Source organism: Pseudoliparis swirei, chromosome 6, assembly GCF_029220125.1.
Source record: "Pseudoliparis swirei isolate HS2019 ecotype Mariana Trench chromosome 6, NWPU_hadal_v1, whole genome shotgun sequence".
Lineage (NCBI taxonomy): Eukaryota > Metazoa > Chordata > Actinopteri > Perciformes > Liparidae > Pseudoliparis > Pseudoliparis swirei.
This window is the reverse complement of record NC_079393.1, coordinates 4245273-4267316: the sequence shown is the minus strand read 5'-3', so window position 1 is coordinate 4267316 and position 22044 is coordinate 4245273. Positions and strand designations below refer to the sequence as shown.

The window sequence follows — 22044 nt, the reverse complement described above, 5'->3', positions numbered from 1 at the left end:
CATGTATAAAAAAGAGGAACCATCAGGATGTTTTTTTTTTTTTCATTTGTTCATGTACTTAAACTAAAGTGCTTTTTTTCTTTTTTCTCGCTCTTATTTGCCAAAAGCAAAATGTTTCACTAGCAGGATGGAAATGGGGACGAGAAGTCCTTTTTTTGGGGGGGGGGGGAGTGGATAAAAGGGCCAGGTCGGTGTTTATTTTATTCTCTGCTTTGATTTAGTTTTTGTTGATTTTTTGTTTTTTTGTTCTCGTGTTTTTCTTTCTGGTTTTTTTTTTCTCTCTTGTCGGGTTTCGACCTCTGAAAGAAAGAAGAGAAAACAGAAATTAAATGTAAATTTAAGGCTTTTTAAAAACTGATAAAACATCAATAGTCCATTTACAAATAATTACATGCAGTCCAAATCATTATTTAAATCCATTTGCGATAAAATATACATAAATTATCAAAAATGTGTTACTGCTCATTTTCAGCTTTAACTTTTAATTTTATCATCTTTTGAATTTTTTTTAGAATTCTTTATATTTCATCATTTTTCTTTTTTGAAATTTGTTTCCATTATTTTTAATTTTTCTGTCACTTTTTAAATCAACAGAAGAAGAAGAAGAAGAAGAAGCTCTTATTTACCGTGTCCATTTTCAAATAATTACATGCTGTGTCCAAAATTATAAAAAAATCAATTTGCGCTAAAATAAATAAATTGTCAAAAGTCCATTTATGTTACTGCCTAAATTTGAAAAAAACTACTTTTTTTATTGTCACTTTTTAAATCAGAGGATATTCATGCAGAAAAAAGGTAGAAATCAGAAGCAGCAAAAGAAGAAGCAGAAGAAGAAGAAGCAGAATGAGAAGAAGAAGAAGAAGAAGAAGAAGAGGCAGCAGAAGAAGAAGAAAAAGAAGAAGAGGCAGCAGAAGAAGAAGCAGAAGCAGAAGAAGAAGAAGCAGAAGAGGCAGCAGAAGAAGAAGCAGAAGAAGAATAAGAAGAAGAAGAAGAAGCAGAAGAAGAAGCAGAAGCAGAAGAGGCAGCAGAAGAAGAAGAGGCAGAAGAAGAAGAAGAAGCAGAAGAAGAAGAAGAAGAAGAAGCAGAAGAAGAAGAAGAAGCAGAAGAGGCAGCAGAAGAAGAAGCAGAAGAAGAAGAAGAAGAAGCAGAAGAAGAAGCAGAAGAAGAAGAGGCAGCAGAAGAAGAAGCAGAAGAGGCAGCAGCAGAAGAAGAAGAGGCAGCAGAAGAAGAAGAGGCAGAAGAAGAGGCAGAAGAAGAAGAAGAAGAGGCAGCAGAAGCAGAAGAGGCAGCAGCAGAAGAAGAAGAGGCAGCAGCAGAAGAAGAAGAAGCAGAAGAGGCAGCAGCAGAAGAAGAAGAGGCAGCAGCAGAAGAAGAAGAAGAAGAAGAGGCAGCAGAAGAAGAAGAAGAAGAAGAAGAGGCAGCAGCAGAAGAAGAAGAAGCAGAAGAGGCAGCAGCAGAAGAAGAAGAGGCAGCAGCAGAAGAAGAAGAAGCAGAAGAGGCAGCAGCAGAAGAAGAAGAGGCAGCAGAAGAAGAAGAAGAAGAAGAGGCAGCAGCAGAAGAAGAAGAAGAAGAAGAGGCAGCAGAAGAAGAAGAAGAAGCAGCAGCTGTATTCACCGTGTCCCTGCAGGTCACATCTGGAAGCTCCTCCTCCGCCTGCCGAAGGCCTTGGCGCCGACGTCGGTGGGCACGAAGTTCCTGTTGCCCATCCCCCCCGACCGGCTCAGGAAGTCGGCCAGGCGGTGCGTCACGCAGGTCGCCGTGTTGCACGCTCGCTTCTGCGCTGTCACGCTGCTTCAAGGAAGAGCAGAGCGAGCGGTTAACGGCTCTGTTCTTTCTTCTTTTCCTTGACGTTTGACATATCTCTTACCTCGGGACTCGGCGATAGCTTCAGACGTCATTTCAAGGGCGCTACATATGAAATCCTATCTACGTGTTTGTTTGTTTTGCCCTAAGAACGAAATGAGCTCAGGTAGAAAAATACGTTTATTGAACAAGAGAACACGGCGGCGCACGTCGTTTATTCACGTTCCAGCGATCTCTCCCCACGGGGAACGCTTCAAGGGTTTTTGAAACGCCTTCGGCACGCGGCCGACGAACGAGCGACACAAAGTCTGATTGTCTGAACATTGTTTGGGATTAATCAACAAATCATTCTCTGCCGCAAAAAAAAAAGGTCACCCCGAAAGATCAAATCGACATGCACTTGCAATCCAAAAAAAACAACAAAGGAAGAGGGAAGAGGAGGAGATGCAGTAAAGGTAGAAGAAGAGGGGAGGAGGAAAAAAAACGTTGCTCAGACGCCGTCGAACGTCTCGCCGTAGCCGGCGTGGCCGTCGCTCCCGGCCGCCGCGGCGGCGCGCTTCCTGCCGGGCGTCCCGGCGCCCACGTTGGTGCGCGGGAACGTCTGCAGCTTGTGGAGCTCCTGGGACAGTTTGCCCAGGACGCAGGTGCTGAGGTTGGAGCAGCGCTTGGTGAGGGGCCTGTTCATGCTGGGGGGGGGGGGACGTACAAGAAAACACATGCAAGAGAGAGAAAGAAAAAAAACAGGCTCATGGGCAACGGCGCAGAGAAAACATGCGGGCAAACACTCCTCACCTCTGTCTCTCCTCCTCCGCTCGCCGTGCATTGTCCTCATCATGCCGTCGCAGGTCAACAGACCCCCCCCCCGTAGCATCATGCTCCCCCCCCCACCTCCCTTTCCAATGCATTTAAATAACCTGTCATCCATCCCCCCTCATGCCCCCCCCCCACCCAGTCGCTTCCCTCTGGCATGCAGCTCCACCTCATCGACATCACGCCCACGTCTCCGTGTGTTCACATGCCCGGCGGGCAGGCCGCAAACAGTCGTCATGATCAAACTCATACATGCTGGGGGGAGGGGGGGGAGGGGGGTCAAGACAGAGAATGGGGGGATTTTAAAATATTTTTTTATTATTAGTTTGAGGGTGGTGTTTTTATTTTCTTCTTCTTCCTCCGGAAGCACGTACCTCCAATCCACACCTCCGCTGGACCCACTGGGGTCCGCTAACCGTCTGCTGTGGTTTTTACAGTGGAACCAGAGTATTTATATATATATATATATACATATATATGTGACACACAGCGTTTCTATGTTTTTTCCCTGTTTAACTCTCTTCAAATCGGTCGTGATCTGTTTTCTGCTCGGGGAGGAAGTGGTTTGTTATTTTATTTTGAAAGGGTGGCGCGCTCCTCGCCCGCCGCGTACCTGTTCCCCTCGGTCGCCTGCTGCTCCAGCTCCTCCGCCGTCATCTGCACAAACTCCTTGACGATGGCGTTGAGTAACCGCCGCGCCTCGTAGTCCGTGAGCGTGACGCGCTCCGACATGGACTGGAGGGCCGGTCTGAGGGGGGGGAGGGGGAGCATTGAGATTACGCATTAAATCCTTCCACTGGAATTATCACCTGCAGTTAAAGAGGAGTGTGTGTGTGTGGGGGTGTTAGGGCGGATGCATGGGAAGGGTCAGGGTGGAGGGGGGCGGGGGGGCGGGACGTCACCCACTCTTGAGAGGGATGACGTCTGAGTCAGAGGGCCCCCGGCCAACGAGGGGGGAACCAATCTGCGGAAAGTGCCCCGTCTGAGGGGGGGGGGAGGGGGGGGGCTTCAGATTTATTACAAAATCGATGGGAACAATGTGGGAGTGGCTCGAGTGGTTGGTTTCATGTAAATATATACATTTATGTACATTTATATACATTTATCTCAAACCGGGGATCACACAATTTTTTCCCACGTTTTCACAATTAAACACTAAACTTCTCATAAGAAAATAAAAAAAATTAAATAAATTCATATTTTTTTTTTTTTTTTAATTTTAAAAGTGTGCGGTTAAAGACATGTTTGACATCCTTGAACTCCCCCCCCCAGGAGAGAGATTATATATAATAATATAAATCATGCAAAGTACCAACCCACCATGCAAAATATTCAAAAAGAATAAGCATATTATATATATATATATATATATATATATATACTTAAAATGAGTGTGTATGCACATTATCACTCATCTATGAATGCATTTGCATCTCTTCTCTTCTCTTCATATTTTTCCATCACATTTCTTTCAAGATATTAAAGTCAAACTCTCAAATATATTCTACATTTATTGTTTTAAGGGTTCTCCTCCTCCTCCTCCTGCTCTTCTTCCTCCTCCTCTTCCTCCTCTTCCTCCTCTTCCTCCTCTTCTTCCTCCTCCTCCTCCTCATCTTCTTCCTCCTCATTCCCCTCTTCCTCCTTCTCCTCATCTTCCTCCTTCTCCTCCTCTTCCTCCTTCTCCTCCTCTTCCTCCTCCTTGTCCTCCTCCTCTTCTTCCTCCTCCTCCTCCTTCTCTTCTTCCTCCTCCTTCTCCTCCTCCTCTTCCTCCTTCTCCTCCACCTCCTCTCCTTCCAACCGGTTACTTGTGATTCTAATAATTTGGTCCCCCCCACACACACACATTTCAAGTTGATGCCAAATGTCGTCGGCGCGTGTCAGAGTGCGGCGTCTCACCTGGCGGGGGCGGCTTGTGAGCAGTACATCTGGCAGATGACCAGGGCGTAGGCGACGAGGAAAGCGGAGATCTTCAACATCACCATGGTCCCCCTGGAAGAAAGACAACCGGACCCCCCAGCCCACGGACCCCCGTTAGCCGTCGGCTCCTGTTGCACGGGGACTCTCACATTCTCACGCCGGAAAAAAGTTACGCGGGAGGTCGCTGAAAGAATCGAGAAGAGACACCTGCCGATCCTTTTGCATGAAGAAGTTTCAACGAGGAGACTCAAAAGAACAGAAAAGGGGTTTCCCGCCCCTCCCCACAGGGGGCGAGCTCGGCTCCGCCCACGACTCAGCTCGCCACTCGTTTCGGAGCGTGGTCTCCTTCTGCACATCCTCGCTTTAACTATCACACAACACCCTTTAAAATGTGAGTCACATAGCCTCCCCCCCACTACACACACACACACACACACACACACCTCTTAACCCAACCCACTCTTCTTCTGCAGAACGCCCCTGTTCCTCCAGGACAGGTGGTTCTCTCCGTGTCGTACGCCCCTCGAGATGTGTGTGTGTGTGTGTGTGTTGGTGTGTGTGTTTAGAGAGAGGGGGGGTGTCCTAGTGTGTGCAGGGGCATGTAGCGCTGGAAGAGGAGGGGTGAGAAAGGGAAGAGAGGGAGGGAGGTGTGGGGGGTCCAAGCTTGCCAACTCCCTACGGGACCAGTGCATTAGTGTAATGAGCTGCCAGTACTCGCTCTCTCTCACACACACACACACACACACACACACACGCTCTATCTCACACACACACACTGAAACCGTGTTCCTCCTGTCCATCTCTTTCCTCTTCCTGTCACTTTATCCGCTCGCTTTCTGTCTTTCTGGTTTTTTTCTGGTCTCTGGCCTTCAAGTTTTTTGACAAACGGGTGGCGGCGCTGCCCCGGTGACCCCCCCCCCCCCCCCACACACACACACACACACACTCCAATCCCATTACCGACACCGCCACGTCACCCTACGGTCTTAACGAGGCGGCCCATCTCCCATCCCATCCCGGTACATCAGTAGTCCCGACACATCGCCCCCCCAACATTAAAAGTCGACACTTACCTTCAGTGATAATCACCCGGCAAAAAAAAAGTATAATATAAACGAATATAAATCTCTATGTGTCTCTACGCAAAAAAACCCCAACACAACTAGTTGACTTTCTCTCAACTTGCAGAACAAGTCTTGCTTCTGTTGCGTGCAGCGCCAACGCAGCAGCCTATATATCCCACCACTTGGACTCACGCATTGACTGTGGAGGTGTTTAATTATCCGCCGGCAGCCAATGGCGTGGCTCTGATGCCATGGCGAGCCAATGGGACGCCTCCCTCTCAGCCCTGGCTCGCTAACAAGGGGACATGGCTCGGCGCTGACGTCATTCCTCGGTCACTAAGTGCTCCATTCACAAAATCCTTCAGTCGCTTTTGGACCATTTGCTATCCCCAATTTGCATCGATGTCATTAATTAAATCGGAGGCAAAAGGCGAGCCGTGGAGAAAGCATCACCGGCAATAAATATTTTAAGAAACTGTCACAATTTATTTATTTTTTACATTGCACACGCTATATCTCAAATGAAAAATCAATACCCCCCCCCCCCCCACACACACACACACACACCACCCACCCCACCACTGGCAGCACCGAAGCACTTGCAGGCGGGGCCATCTGCTGGGGAGGGACGGGCACTACACGGTGACGCACTCCATTCATAATCTCCATTCACGCAAATAATGAACTCGAGCCACGCATGTGCATCAACTCGGCTCGAGAGGTACACTTTTCCAACTACGAGGTATTGCGACTTAATTAGTGCGTTTTCATTTTTCGACCCCCCCCCCCCCCCCGAAACACACGTCTGTTGTCTCTCTCGGCAGCTCCTGTATGTTTGACGACCCCCCCCCTCCTCTTCCTATGAAACCTCAAAGCACATCGAGTTAACAAAGTGATGCCAAGTTCAGTCCAGTAATGACCACTGCTGCATCCCGGGCCTCCTCCTCCCACACACACAGACACACACACACACACACACACACTGAGTAAACAAGTTGTCCTCGGAAAAAAAGACCAATCGATGACAGCCCCGTATCTCAAAAGCAATTACACATATGTTTGTCGTGCGGCAGCGTCTCAATTCCCTTTCCTTTTTATTAGTGAGCAAGACAGCGTGTGTGTGTACAGTGTGTGTGTGTGTGTGCTCACAGTGGACGTAAATGAATGGGCGTACAGTATGTGTGCGTATGTGTGTGTGTGTGTGTTTTGGATTATATATCAGCGGGAAAGAAGGGGAGGGCTTGCCTCTCCTCGTCTGCGTCACAGAGGAACCCCATTAGACCGGATGAGCCTTTTAGTGCTATTGAGCCCCGAAGGCTCACCGTGTCAGACGCTAGATCACTGCTGAATAGACAGCTGCTGGGTCTCGAGCCACATCCACGCCGCCGCACGCCGACTCTTCCACCGGCACGTCCACCCAACCTATCGCACAGAATGAAACAGACTGTACCTGAAGGCCACTTGTTTGGGAACATAAACCTTATTTAACCATTCCGTGCAAACTTTGAACCCTGATTCATGCGCCAATGAGTCATGGCTGACTATGAAGAAGCATTGACTGTCAATACTCTTAATTTGACTATATTATATATCATTTTGTCTACTTGAGGTAGGAAAGAGGAGAGGAATCACTGCACGGTTGATCTTCCTGAATTTCTTCCAATTTTCTTGATATATGATTGCCGTCCATCAGTAAGAGTCTCGGTTGGCGTCGATTCGTAAGGGTCTCGGGTTACGTTCATCCATATGAGTCTCGGTTGGCGTCCATCCGTAAGGGTCTCGGTTGGCGTCCATCCGTAAGGGTCTCGGTTGGCGTCCATCCGTAAGGGTCTCGGTTGGCGTCCATCCGTAAGGGTCTCGGTTGGCATCCATCCGTAAGGATCTCGGTTGGCGTCCATCCGTAAGGGTCTCGGGTGACGTACATCCGTAAGGGTCTCGGGTGACGTACATCCGTAAGGATCTCGGTTGGCGTCCATCCGTAAGGGTCTCGGGTGACGTACATCCGTAAGGGTCTCGGGTGACGTACATCCGTAAGGATCTCGGTTGGCGTCCATCCGTAAGGGTCTCGGGTTACGTACATTCGTAAGGATCTCGGTTGGCGTCCATCCGTAAGGGTCTCGGGTAACGTCCATCCGTAAGGGTCTCGGTTGGCATCCATCCGTAAGGATCTCGGTTGGCATCCATCCGTAAGGGTCTCGGGTGACGTACATCCGTAAGGATCTCGGTTGGCGTCCATCCGTAAGGGTCTCGAGTTACGTACATCCGTAAGGATCTCGGTTGGCGTCCATCCGTAAGGGTCTCGGGTTACGTACATCCGTAAGGATCTCGGTTGGCGTCCATCCGTAAGGGTCTCGGGTTACGTTCATTCGTAAGGGTCTCGGTTGGCGTCCATCCGTAAGGGTCTCGGTTGGCGTCCATCCGTAAGGGTCTCGGGTAACGTCCATCCGTAAGGGTCTCGGTTGGCATCCATCCGTAAGGTTCTCGGTTGGCATCCATCCGTAAGGGTCTCGGTTGGCGTCCATCCATAAGGGTCTCGGGTGACGTACATCCGTAAGGATCTCGGTTGGCTTCCATCCGTAAGGGTCTCGGGTTACGTTCATTCGTAAGGGTCTCGGTTGGCATCCATCCGTAAGGGTCTCGGGTCACGTTCATCCGTAAGAGTCTCGGGTGACGTACATCCGTAAGGATCTCGGTTGGCGTCCATCCATAAGGGTCTCAGGTTACGTTCATTCGTAAGGGTCTCGGTTGGCATCCATCCGTAAGGGTCTCGGGTTACGTTCATCCGTAAGGGTCTCGGTTGGCATCCATCCGTAAGGGTCTCGGTTGGCGTCCATCCGTAAGGGTCTCGGTTGGCGTCCATCCGTAAGGGTCTCGGGTGACGTCCATCCGTAAGGGTCTCGGGTAACGTCCATCCGTAAGGGTCTCGGTTGGCATCCATCCGTAAGGGTCTCGGTTGGCGTCCATCCGTAAGGGTCTCAGGTTACGTTCATCCATAAGAGTCTCGGTTGGCGTCCATCCGTAAGGGTCTCGGGTAACGTCCATCCGTAAGGGTCTCGGTTGGCATCCATCCGTAAGGGTCTCGGTTGGCATCCATCCATAAGAGTCTCGGTTGGCGTCCATCCGTAAGGGTCTCGGGTGACGTCACTCCAGCAGAAACAGCCCCTTGGTATGGATCCTGTCCACCGAATTGCGAAGGCCGCATGGCGAAGGCGTGAGCCGGCCCACACTGCCCTCCAATTGTCGGCTACTCGTTGCCTTCATTGGTCGGAGTGGTTTTATTTAGGCATGAGGACTGAGATCGGTCTGGGTTCGGGTAAGAAGCCGATGAGTGGCGGTGTAGGACGCCTGTCTGAGGCACCCAACATCTCTAACGGCTGAAACCATGCTTAAGACACGAGCTCTCCGTTTACACCGTCACCGCCTACCGTGTGGGAGGATATCCGTTGGCTGCCAGAAGAAACAAGGATGCAACTTCCAGATCTGAAAAGTGAAACCAATGAGGAAATATCAAACACAAGCATTCTATCTAAAGGCCATCAGGGGGCGACTCTTCTGGGAGCAAAAATAGATCTGATTGTACAGAAGTCCAAAAGACAATGACTCAACTTCTCACTTGAGTCAGTACCTCAGCTGTACCAAACATTGTAAACATCTTCAAGTTTTCTTCCATACAACATTCAATTCAGTTTATTTTGTACAGCTCAAAATCACAAATTACAACTTGGGCTTTACAATCTGTACAAATACGACATCCCTGACCCTCGACCTCATATCGGATCAGGAAAAACTCCTCAAAAAACTGAAAAAAAACCTTTCACAGGGAAAAAAGGGAAGAAACCTTCAGGAGAGCAACAGAGGAGGATTCCTCTCCAGGATGGAGAGAACCATAGATGTGTTCAGATGGGGAGCGGTCATCCATGTTTTTATGTCTTTTATGTCAAGACATGCTTGAGTTTTAACGAGCTGGTTGGTTTCTTCTGGCTTGATCGATAGATATAATTGAGTTTCATCTGCATAACAATGAAAGTTTATGGAGCGTTTCCTGATAGGAACAGAAAATGATGGTATATAATACGAACATATCGATATAAAACTTTACAAGCTGTGATATCAAATATATATATGGGCTCATATTTCCTAGCATGGCTGTTTCTTTGGGGTTATCTTCACCCCAGGGAGCTGCACAGGCCGCCCTCCTTCCGCCAACAGTTCCCCCCCCGTGATGTTACTGCTGCTCGTCACCCTGATGACGGAGCGTTGCTCACTAAAGAGCAGATGCGTCGGTGCTTAATGTCACGCACACACACACACACACACACACACACTCCCTCACGCGGACAATTAAAAGTTAAAATGCCATGCACAGTTTGTCAAAATGTTTGTCAGGATCTCTGTAAATGTCAAATAAATAGCGGCTCACTCATGTGAGTCGATACAAAAGGTCCAATTCAATTAATTGAATGTTTATGTTAGCATCAAGACTTTAGTTGTTTTGTTTGTTATAGTTTGTTTAACAAAAGAAGTAAAAAATGTATTTACTAATATTAATATGTATAATTTTGGGGCTTTTGCTTGGATGGTTTGTTACATGAGAAAAAATGTGCAAAGATTTGCCAAAATGGCCGTTTTGGAGACCTCGCCTAAATTCTCTCGACTAAAACCTCTCTAACTTTGTTCTGCCTCACTTGTTCAAAATCAAACTTTGCAGGGAGAATGTTAACATATTTTAATCAAATTTGTGAGAGTTTTAAACTTTTTAACTGCCTCGTTCCAAACATATAATCATCCTGGAAGTGCTTTTTTTCAATTCGGACATGACATTTTAATATTTCTTCTGTGTGCCGTCTTCATTTATTCTTACCCAGTAACATATGAACTGATATGTACACATCTGAACAAAAGAAAAAATGCTTAAAAAGGTAAAAATGTAAAAATAATTAATATAGCCCTAGTGGTTGCAGAGATACCGCCTTTTTATTTTGGGTATGCACTTTTCGGAGCAAAGGCCTAAAAACAGCTTGGAGCTTAAATGGTTAAGAGGATTTATTCCATTGTTAAAGCTCTTTTTATGAGATGGGTTTCTCCAAGTAAATATGTTTACAGACGCAAAGTTTTGCTATTTCTTCCTCCACGTCGGTGCCTACATCAACATATTGTTTGACCTGTCAAACAATAAGTGACGCTCCTTGTTTTCTTAAAGATCAATACTCCTCCCGATGACCTGAAGGTCGTATCTTGCAGAGGAGGCACGGCGGTGTTTTCTCAGCTTCTCCTCCCACACAGAACTAATTAGCGCGACACGGTGGTATTGAATCTCCAATCGGACACGTGTCGTTTCACTTTCAATAACTTGTAACGCCATCGATTTAAAGTGGGCTAATGAGTGTGTTCGTGGCTCTCAAGGGAAGGAAAAACAACAGATCGCAAGTGCCGCCCACAGATAAACGGAAACCGTTAACGCCGGATGAATTCTCGGGAAATGCAGGAAATGCGATGGCCGCGGATGGCTGACTTTAATCCCGCCGGAGACGCTTTTGACTGTCACGCTGCAGATTGTTCTGCACGACGCTCAACGGCCCGTGAATCACAGCTCATGTTGGTCACAACGAGCCCATTTTAAAAATTGTTTATATCCAACATGTAAAGCTGTATGTTACATTGCGATTTCATAATTGACATTTATAGCAGCTGCATCTATTCAGATGATCTAGTCGAAAAGACTCTTGCATGTTTAAAAAAAAAATGCAATTATGTTATATCACCCTTGTGAAAAAGAAGATAATTCAATATTTTATCTGTAATTATCCGACTATTTATTATTGTCGAAATATAAAAGGTTAATATATCCGACTACAACATATCGGAACGTTAAACCATACTAATAATTAGACTATTTAAATGTATCACTAAAGGCATTTATCAGTTTTAGTTGACTTTTATGACTTCTTTCAAATATTCCTTTTCTATTATAGTTTTAACGATGTTCTGGCTATGTGGCACTCTGAAATTCTTGGATGAAGAGTACCTTATAAATGTAATCCATTATTATTAATAATAATGAGACTATTTAAATGTCGATTAAATGGCTAAAAATGTATTTATAAAAGCCTCAACTGAGTGATACGAGGTATTGTTCTTGTTTCTGGAAACATTGGAACAAATTGTTTGTATGTTTTTTTACCACAAGTCACTTTTTAACTGCAGTGATTATACCCGTGTCCTCGTGTTTATATATTGCTGTTGTTTTTGTGTTTGTTGCTTTATGGACTCATAAGTCTGGAATAAAATAAATATATATTTGATCACTGAATAAACATTGTTACTGCATTGCTAATTCAGCTGTTAAGTTGCTTTTATCTCTTTTATGTTACATTTGTATTGACTTTATTATTTATTTATTTTTTAAAGGATTTTTGTTCTTCTCAAATTTTGCCAAGACTCTCTAGAAAAACATATTTTTTGTACCTCACTGGTAAAATAGATAAACGGCTGTTTCAGAAAAGTAAAATACAAAGTGTAAAATGTCCACCTGTCGCTACAAATGGAAGAGAAGAGAGTGGACATAATATGAACCATTCAACCTTTAGCTCCATCACACGTCAACAATTAGATAATGAAAATAGTTTTCCAAGTACACAAAGCTTAAATACCCTGCTTTATGGTCTACTTGACTCTAAATGGAGCATCATTTACGAAATGATGACATCATGCTGTATTGAATAAGACTTGAGAATAGTGATTGAGACATAAACTCATGTTTACAATGTTTACTGAGGGAATACATCAAGAGAGAATTAGAGTCATTTTCCCATAGACTTCTATACAATCTGACATTTTTTTGCGACCGGTGGAGTCTCCCCCTGCTGGCCAGTACAGTGCAGCGGGTCCCAGTCAGTGAAGGCTATCCAGGTGAATCGCCTCCGGAGGAGAGAGGAAGGAAACAGCACTCAGGTCTGTTTAAGCACCTGGGATGGAGGAGCAGGTTGGAGTGGAGGAGGCGTGGCTTCTGGGCAGGTGGTACGTGTTGTGCTATCTGTTTAAAGTGTCCGTGTCACGCTAACATTTAGGGGGGGGGGGGGTGACGAGACGAGACATCAGTTGAGGGAAGCGTGTGTGTATACATTGTCAAGGAGAACTAATTTTTCTTCCGTCACCCCCCCCCCCCCCCCCCCCCCCGGCATTAGGGAGATTACATTCAATCGCCGAAAACCTCCCGAAGCATCAATCAAGAGGCTTCAAGGCCCCCCCCCCCCCCCCCTCTGACGTCACTGTCTGAACGGCTCATATCTGCTCCACATTCATTTAAAGAGGGGCCTTTAGCGATCTATATCTATATATCTATATATATATATATCTATATATATATATATTTGGCCTGACGAAAGAACACTAAAGAGGGTTTTGCGTTTCCGAAAACTTATTTATCACGATGACACCAGAACGAACGAAGTGACCCGATGGCTGACGGGCAAAACGATTCTGGGAGTGGCTTTTGAGTCGTGCGATTAAGCTTTGCCAGCTCGGCTATATATAGCCATATTATACTCATTAATCACGTATTTAATCCACTCCACATTTCCTAATAAAAGGAGAGACCTCTTGCAGTGCTAGACGCTGATGCATAAACAACCGCAGTCTTATCGTGAAGCCGATACATTACCAATCCAACCAATCGGTGATTATCCATATCATAGCTGAGCTGATAACTCGGAACAACAGGTCAGTAAAACTTTGGATTTCTCCACCGTGCATTGGCTCCAAGGAACATACACATTTGGAGAGTTTGGAGAGTTTTGTCCTTTTTTGGGGGGACTTTACCAAGAGCTTAGATGTTAGGAGTACACGGAGTTTGTCTGGTCTAACGAATGGTTAGCAGGTCCGGCCACGGGGCAAATGTCCTCGAGCCGTAACCGCCAAAGATTACGCTGTCAGGGGTGGCTGTAGCTCAGTGGGGTAAGAGGGCCTACCTGCAACCCCAAGGTTGTCGGTTCGATCCCCGCTCTCCCCATTAGTTGCAAGTCGAAGTGTCCTTGAGCAAGGCACTGAACCCCCAGTTGCTTCCCGGGCGCATCACTGCAGCCCACTGCTCCTTAATAACTAAGGATGGGTCAAATGCAGAGAACTAATTTCCCCTTGGGGATTAATAAAAGTGTATATTATTATTATTATTATTATTATGTTACAAGCACGCATCACATCCATGAAGGGCGGCGAATGATGACGGCAATTTGCATAAAGTGTAAAGTTATGGCGATACGCCATAGCCTGAATGTAATAAATGACGTACTTATGGCGATGGCACCCGTTGGTTTGTGGACTGCGGTTTTGAAGCCGTCGCCATGTTGTTGCGGCAGCAACCTGTCAATCACAGTAAGCTCCGCCCCTAAAGCATCCCCTGCTTTATGGTCTGTTTGACTCTAAATGACCATAATGTAGTAAATGATGACATCATGCTGTATAGAAGAAGACTTGAGACATAAACTCATGTTTACAATGTTTACTGAGGTAATACATCAAGAGAGAAGTGGAGTCATTTTCCCATAGACGTCTCTACAATCTGACTTTTTTTTTTTTACGTCTCCCCCTGCTGGCCAGTAAAGTAAAGGTACACTACCGTTCAAAAGTTTGGGGTCATTCAGACAATTTCGTGTCTTCCATGATAACGAATGAAAATTAATTGAAAATTGAATATAAAATGTAGTCAAGACATTGACAAGGTTTGAAATAATGATTAATATTTGAAGTATTAATTTTGTTCTTCAAACTTCAAGCTCAAAGGAAGGCCAGTTGTATAGCTTATATCACCAGCATAACTGTTTTCAGCTGTGCTAGCATAATTGCACAAGGGTTTTCTAATCAGACATTAGTCTTCTAAGGCGATTAGCAAACACAATGTACCATTAGAACACTGGAGTGATAGTTGATGGAAATGGGCCTCTATACACCTCTGGAGACATTTCATTAGAAACCAGACGTTTCCACCTAGAATAGTCATTTACCACATTAACAATGTATAGTGTGTATTTTTGATTAATGTTATCTTTATTGAAAAAACAGTGCTTTTCTTTGAAAAATAAAGACATTTCTAAGTGACCCCAAACTTTTGAACGGTAGTGTAAGTTTCAAGATTATGCCATGAAACCTTTTGTCTTGACCAACCAATAGGCGAGATATCAATGTTATTAAATCCTCACAATTGAAAAGCCCTTTTGCTTTAAAGATATCTTTATTAAAAAAAAGACTAATGGAGCTAACGTTAGCTTAATGAGCTGGTTAATGTTTTGTTTCCCTTTTTCTGACATCATTGGACTCATTCTTCCACAAATAGCAAGATTCTAATATGGTCAAATCTGCCACGTTATCATTTTTAAACTGCCTTGAGATGAGCTGAACGCTCTACAGGTGGAGCAGGTGGAGCTAATAGTCCTGTTCTCTATATCAGAGACCAGTGTAGAGTTCAGTTCATATCTACTGGAGCACAGGGCAGTATTCCCTTGTGCACAAACCAGATCACAGACGACAAACATGGCCCGACTGGCCTTTATGAGATACCAATACTGCTTGAGGTTTTTGTGTATTGCAACCATTATCTCTGCTCGAATAGCTCCGAGAAACCGTGGAGTGAGGAAGCTGAGCGGGGGCAAGCAGTTCCTCTCAAGTATCTTAAGGAAACTTGGCTCTCGTCTTTGGAGTCATTTCAGATTCAATCACACTTGATCAACTTGGACCACGTCCCGTATGGTATTTATAGAAAGTTAAACGTTATGCGGTTATAAAGCCTGGCCGAGACCCAAGAATCTGCCATTATTTCTGCCTCTGCAGCAAAGCTGAGAGTTGGAGATTTCTGGCTCTCAGTTTGGCTCAAAAGATTCTCAAGTTATAAAGAAACGGGGATGGAAAATATTCATTGACAGGCAAAATATGAATTAGAAGATAGATCTGCTCTATTTCGATGGTGGCTTATTGGCAAAAGGTTTTAATATTCATCTCTTTTCGTGTTGCTTCTTTTCCTTCCTTTTTTTCACAATCTGTTCATTGATATTTTCCTTATGAAACAGACGATGTTTTGGTCGTAGTGATGGAGCAAAGGTGCAAGACAGAGACGATATATACACAAAACCCAGACAAGACCGAGACATGACAAATGCAACGGATGTGGAAATGCTTGTTGGACGGTCTGCTGGCTGTCGCATCATCGTTTTTAATGTTCCTAAAATGCCTGATCAAGTCTAGCTCAAGTATATAAATCTCCATTAGGTCTTTTAAAAGGGTAGCGAGCGTCTGGCCAGGACGCTGACTGCGGGAAGAGTGTCACTGTGGGCGGAGTTTCGGCAATCAAGGAAATCGACTTTACAGTAACTATCAACAACGATATAAATAGTTACCCCCCTTCAGCCAGGATAAAACTGTCCTGTTGGAAAGACGCTACGGTATTATCAAAGATATTTAACGGGGGGGTTTTTACGCCTCCATTAGACCAAAAGGCACCATCTACCGAAGATGAAGGAAGAGTTTGATTTAAAGCGTGACTGGAAAATAACGTCTACGCTTGAGCCGATTCCAGATTCTCAAGGACGATTTGACAATTAAGTGTTTTAATGTAGTCAAGAGTAAGCTAATGCTGGAAGTAATACATACTCCATTTGGAGTGGAAGTATAACATACTTTGAAATGATTGAACATTATAGCAAGAAGTTATCGTGTAGCAGGTCTAGAGCACATGTCACTGCTGTCTAATTTCTGTATCTCTGTGATAAAAAATAAAAAACTTTCGTAGAAAATCCAACCCATTTCCGAAGAAATTAATTAAGGAAATTTAATTTCTCAGTCTGTTAGTAAACGTGACGTTGTAAATACTTTTTAAATGTCGGTTTTGGATAAAGAAATACAGGCTTTTAGTTACCTGAACCTCTGAAGTCGTACTTCGCAGTTCGAAATCGAAGGAGACTTTCGCGAAAGACGATAATTTTAATCTTTGTTCGCTGCATATTTTCTATTCTTTTCCACATTTGTTCTTTTAACACTTCTTGATCCCGAAATCAAGACCGAAGAACCCTCGTCATCCTTTGGAGAGCTTGTTCTTCTTCTTCTTTTTTCTCACACTGTGCCCTCCATCAAATATCCCGACCCGTGAACCTCTTCTTCCCCTCATAACGTCACCCGCCGTTGGCGTAATTGAGCGGACACCAGTTTGTTCAGCCGTTTTATTTATTTTTCTTCTTCACCTACAAGAAAAAGAACTGGGGAACATTTTTTCCAATTAGTCAAACGCAGTTAAAAGCTAAAAGCGCCCTTCAGTCGTAAAAAGCCATTATTGTGACGGGATGATCCCGGAGCACAAGAGGCCATTAAAGGGCTTTAACGAGTAGATTAGCCGGAGCAGCCAGGTGTCTCCAGAACAACACTTGATCAGACGCCCACCTAAACGCTGCCACCCAAAGTGTCTCCCGCCCATTAGCTGACAAATCATGTCGTAGATCTTTAACTCCACCGGTGGACAGCTTTATGGAGCAAATAAAGTAAGATCCTAAGTAAGACTCCTCTGAAAGCTTGTCTGGCTATTTCAAAGACATTGTTTCCTTCTTTTTGTTTTTACTCAAAAAGATTCCCTCAAGAAATCCTAATATGTTTTTAGCCTTTGGCAATTTCATTGGATTCCCAAAATAGAGTCAAAGAGTCAAACAGCATAAATATAAAAATTGAGCTAACCTTTCACTATGAACCCAAATTCCTGTTTGCTGGACGTCGTCATCGGAGTATTGATCGGCATGTCTCTCTGTCCTCATCCGCTGTCAGGCTGGTTCAAAGGATAACACCCACAGTTGGAGCTGATGACATCAGAATCAGAATCAGTTTTATTGGCCAAGTAAGTTTGCACAAACAAGGAATTTGACTGGGTAAAGTGTCTCTCAGTGCTTACACAAAATATACATTTCAACACAGTACAATACAGAACAAACAAAAACAAACAGTTCTATAACTGCAGTGACATGATCTCATAGCAGTGGATGTATATATACACTACCGTTCAAAAGTTTGGGATCACCCAGACAATTTCGTGTTTTCCATGAAAACTCACACTTTTATTTATCAAATGAGTTGCAAAATGTATAGAAAATATAGTCAAGACATTGACAAGGTTAGAAATAATGATTTGTATTTCAAGTATTAATTTTTTTCTTCAAACTTTGCTTTCGTCAAAGAATGCTCCTTTTGCAGCAATTCCAGCATTGCAGACCTTTGGCATTCTAGCTGTTAATCTGTTGAGGTAATCTGTTGACATGTCACCCCACGCTTCCTGAAGCACCTCCACAAGTTGGATTGGCTTGATGGGCACTTCTTGCGGACCATACGGTCAAGCTGCTCCCACAACAGCTCAATGGGGTTGAGATCTGGTGACTGTGCTGGCCACTCCATTACAGACATCATACAAGCTGCCTGCTTCTTCCCTCAATAGTTCTTGCACAATGTGGAGGTGTGCTTTGGGTCATTGTCCTGTTGGAGGAGGAAATTGGCTCCAATCAAGCGCTGCCCACAGGGTATGGCATGGCGTTGCAAAATGGAGTGATAGCCGTCCTTATTTAAAATCCCCTTTACCTGGTACAAATCTCCCACTTTACCAGCACCAAAGCAGCCCCAGACCATCACATGACCTCCACCATGCTTGACAGATGGTGTCAGGCACTCTTCCAGCATCTTTTCACCTGTTCTGCGTCTCACAAATGTTCTTCTGTGTGATCCAAACACCTCAAACTTGGATTCATCTGTCCAGAACACCTTTTTCCAATCTTCCTCTGTCCAATGCCTGTGTTCTTTTGCCCATACCAATCTTTTCTTTTCATTGGCCAGTCTCAGATATGGCTTTTTCTTTGCCACTCTGCCTAGAAGGCCAGCATCCCGGAGTCGCCTCTTCACTGTCGACGTTGACACTGGCGTTTTGCGGGTACCATTTAAAGAAGCTGCCAGTTGAGGACCTGTGAGGCGTCTATTTCTCAAACAAGTGACTTTTTTTCGTCCTGATGTGCGCGCACACGCCGGCATCCGAGCTCTGCGGCACGCGAGACGGAGATCAGAGTCGTGTTAACGCGACACGTAGAGACAGAATGACATGCTGCTGGTTCGAGACGACCAACAACAGACGGATTGGAAGCTCATTCTGCGCATGCGTTAAATGCATTTTTTTAAAAAACTAGTTAAACCTGTAATTTAATTAACTGAGTTAACGCGTTATTTTTCACAGCACTAATATATATATATATATATAAATAAATAGAATATAGCAGTGGATTTATATCTATCTATATATATACATAGATACAATATCGCAGTGGATTTATATATATATCTACATATCTATATATATATATATGTGTATATATTTATACATATATATAATTATATAGATATATAATTATATATATATAAATAAAATATAGCAGTGGCTATTTTATATACAATACATATATATACAGTATATATATATATATATATATATATATATATATATAAAATAGGCACCGCTATATTTTTTAAACAAATTTAAAAATCTACTGATATATTTTATATATATATATATATTTAAAATATCCACTGCTATATTTTTTATATATATAAATGTATATATATATAGATCCACTGCTATGTGATCATGTCATCCGCTTGAACTGTTTTATATGTATATATATGTATATACATATACATATATATATATTTGTATATATATATCTATATATATTTATATATATAGATATATATCTATATGATTAACTGAGTCTGCGTGGTCATCAAAGATCTAACTTCTTTTCCTTGTTGTGTATTCACATTCAGCAGAGACGTCCTCCGTCTACTTGTAATCTGATTATATGACGAAGGGATTTTGTCACGTAACTAGAGCTCGGATTAATTCTGTTTGTGTTTTTGTTGCTTCACTTAAATCAAGAACTGAAACCCAAACTGCATCAAGCTGATTAAGAAAAGACGGAAATATTCTAGCGACAGATTCATTTCCATTACACCAAAAAACTAAAGTATAAATCTTCTTTTTTTTGTATGTAGGGACGATCTTTTCCATAAGCGAGCCAAAACAATGTTGTTAGAAGAGTTTATTCTCCGTGTGAGGACGACTAAAGACCAGACAGGAAGTCTGGTAAAAAAAAACTGACTCAAGTGATGTCACTTAAGGCTGCACATTTTTTTTAAATGAAATAAATCCTGTCTGTTCGAACCACGAGAACAACGCACAAGCTGTCGCCAGTCGAGTTGCATCGTGGGTAATAAAGGCATCAGGCAGGCGGGAAAACAAAGAGGTTGTTTGGGTTTTTCCAGATTGTGTCACTGAAAATGTGTATTTTGTAAGAGCCATTTTGTTTTGTTGTTGTTTCGTTTAACCTCCCACCACTAGGGGGCGCAGTAGGGCCACTGTCAGTTAGGATGCAGGCCAATACAACCGGGAGGAGCAGGAGGGTCAGGTGTTGCTAGATTGGCAAATTTGGACAGTGAACGAATATGTTTTGGTTTGTGTTTGAAGTAATACAACTTTATACATAAATAACCTTTAACTTTAAATAGTTATAGTATTATTTATGGTGTTACTTATGGTATTACTCACGGTATTACTCATGGTATTACTCATGGTATTACTTATGGTATTACTTATTTCTCATGGTATTACTCATGGTATTACTTATTACTCATGGTATTACTTTTGGTCTTACTTATTACTCATGGTATTACTTTTGGTCTTACTTATTACTCATGGTATTACTTATGGTATTACTTATTACTCATGGTATTACTCGTGGTATTACTTATGGTATTACTTATTACTCATGGTATTACTTATGGTATTTCTTATGACTCATGGTATCACTTATAGTATTACTCATGGTGTTACTTATGGTATTACTTATTACTAATGGTATTACTTATAGTATTACTCATGGTGTTACTTATGGTATTACTTATTACTAATGGTATTACCTATGGTATTACTTATTACTCATGGTATTACTTATAGTATTAGTCATGGTGTTACTTATGGTATTACTTATTACTAATGGTATTACTTATAGTATTAGTCATGGTATTACTTATGGTATTACTCATGGTATTACTTATAATATTACTCTTATGGTTTTTTGTACTTTGGCTTTCTTGGAGAGACGTTACTTTCTTGATTCTTGTTGTTTGTACTCGTGGTTGAATTCACTTATTGTAAATGACATGTGATGTCATGTGACGGCCTGTAGCGCGGGCGAAGGCCACGGCAAAGAAAGAGGAAAGAAGAATATTAAATATAAATATATATATTGTGTTATTCACAGAAGAGACAAAGAAAATGACGAAGGAGTTCAGTGTGAATAACGCGAGCTGAGAAACATGAATGGGAGTGCCCCCCCCCCCCCTCCACTCTCCACCAGTCCACAGTGTGGCTTGGACCGGCCCTCCGGTGACTCAGGCTGCTCTCCATTTGAAAAATTAGACGCAGGGCCGTTTTTTGGCAGAGTTAAACGACGAGGCCCCCAGGACCGGGGAAAAAAGAGAAGAAGAAGAGAGGAACACGCTGAGCTCAGCACAGCTCCCACAATCTCAATCACAAAGGAGGAGGCTGGCGAGCTGATGTAATGGCCGCCGCCGCTGCTACCTTGGCAGAGGAGGAGAGCTCGTCAGCACGGCACCTACTAATTCACCCCCCCCCCCCTTCCTCCTCCTCCTCCTCCTCTTCATCCTCTTCCTCCTGGATCAAGGGTACATCAGCTATCATTAAAACTAAGATTGAACAGGATGTGAGAGGAAAGAGGAAACGGAGCATTTCTCTGACTGAGTCCACCTGAGAAATGATGACTACTTATATTTTTCAATTTGAGATAGCAGGATAGCCGAGAACCCGTCGACCGTATTATTGCGTATGGAAGACGTCATTTATTACGGGCTCACCTGTCGGCATCTGTCCACCTGTGGAGCTGTTCAGTTTGATGTAATATACAACAACAAGTGGGGCATCGCAGTTTTATAGTTTCAGTCTGTTTCAAGTTGAAATGACAACATAAATTAATTGAACTTAACTAAACTTGGTTAGTGATTATGGACCTGACCATCGCTTTGGTGTTGTCTGCCATTAGATTTAAAGTCTACTTTTTTAATGATTTTAATCTCAATTCTCTATAAATTATATTAGATACATTATATTAGATATATAGAAATATATTTACATTCAAGTATTAAATAGCCAACTTCATGTCTCTGGAACAGAAATGTGTGTTTCATGGCAATGTCCACAAGCAAATGACAAACTAGTGTCTACTTCTAATTTATTGCTGCCCCCTAGTGGCGAAGCACACACATTACGCCTTTCAGGACAGTGCAGAAAAGAATAAAAAATAATAAATAATGACAATAAATAATGAATGAATGAAAATAACTCACCAATATTTCTTTTTTATTGGCAGTT

At 43.4% G+C, this 22044-nt stretch overlaps 1 protein-coding gene across 2 annotated transcripts; it reads right to left on the bottom strand.

Moving 5' to 3' along the window:
• Positions 1–226: 226 nt before the first annotated feature.
• LOC130195642 (calcitonin gene-related peptide-like) lies at positions 227–4607 on the bottom strand. Of its 2 annotated transcripts, XM_056417309.1 has the most exons (4): positions 4510–4607; positions 3227–3361; positions 1615–1788; positions 227–299 (listed from the first exon to the last, which is right to left on the bottom strand). In XM_056417309.1, exons 1-3 carry the CDS (start codon positions 4593–4595, stop codon positions 1629–1631), a joined length of 381 nt encoding a protein of 126 aa, XP_056273284.1. In that variant the 5' UTR covers positions 4596–4607; the 3' UTR covers positions 227–299; positions 1615–1628. The 2 variants fall into 2 exon arrangements, with proteins under 2 accessions (XP_056273284.1, XP_056273283.1); XM_056417308.1 differs by lacking the exons at positions 227–299; positions 1615–1788 and adding an exon at positions 2294–2489.
• Positions 4608–22044: the final 17437 nt, after the last annotated feature.

Excerpts from the sequence above, each read along its gene's own strand:
- LOC130195642 (XM_056417308.1), bottom strand. The coding sequence starts at position 4,595 with ATGGTGATGTTGAAGATCTCCGCTTTCCTCGTCGCCTACGCCCTGGTC. Across the intron at positions 3,362-4,509 it reads TCACAAGCCGCCCCCGCCAG|ACCGGCCCTCCAGTCCATGT; the intron begins GTGAGACGCCGC and ends CCCCCCCCTCAG. Across the intron at positions 2,490-3,226 it reads CAGGCGACCGAGGGGAACAG|CATGAACAGGCCCCTCACCA; the intron begins GTACGCGGCGGG and ends CCCCCCCCCCAG.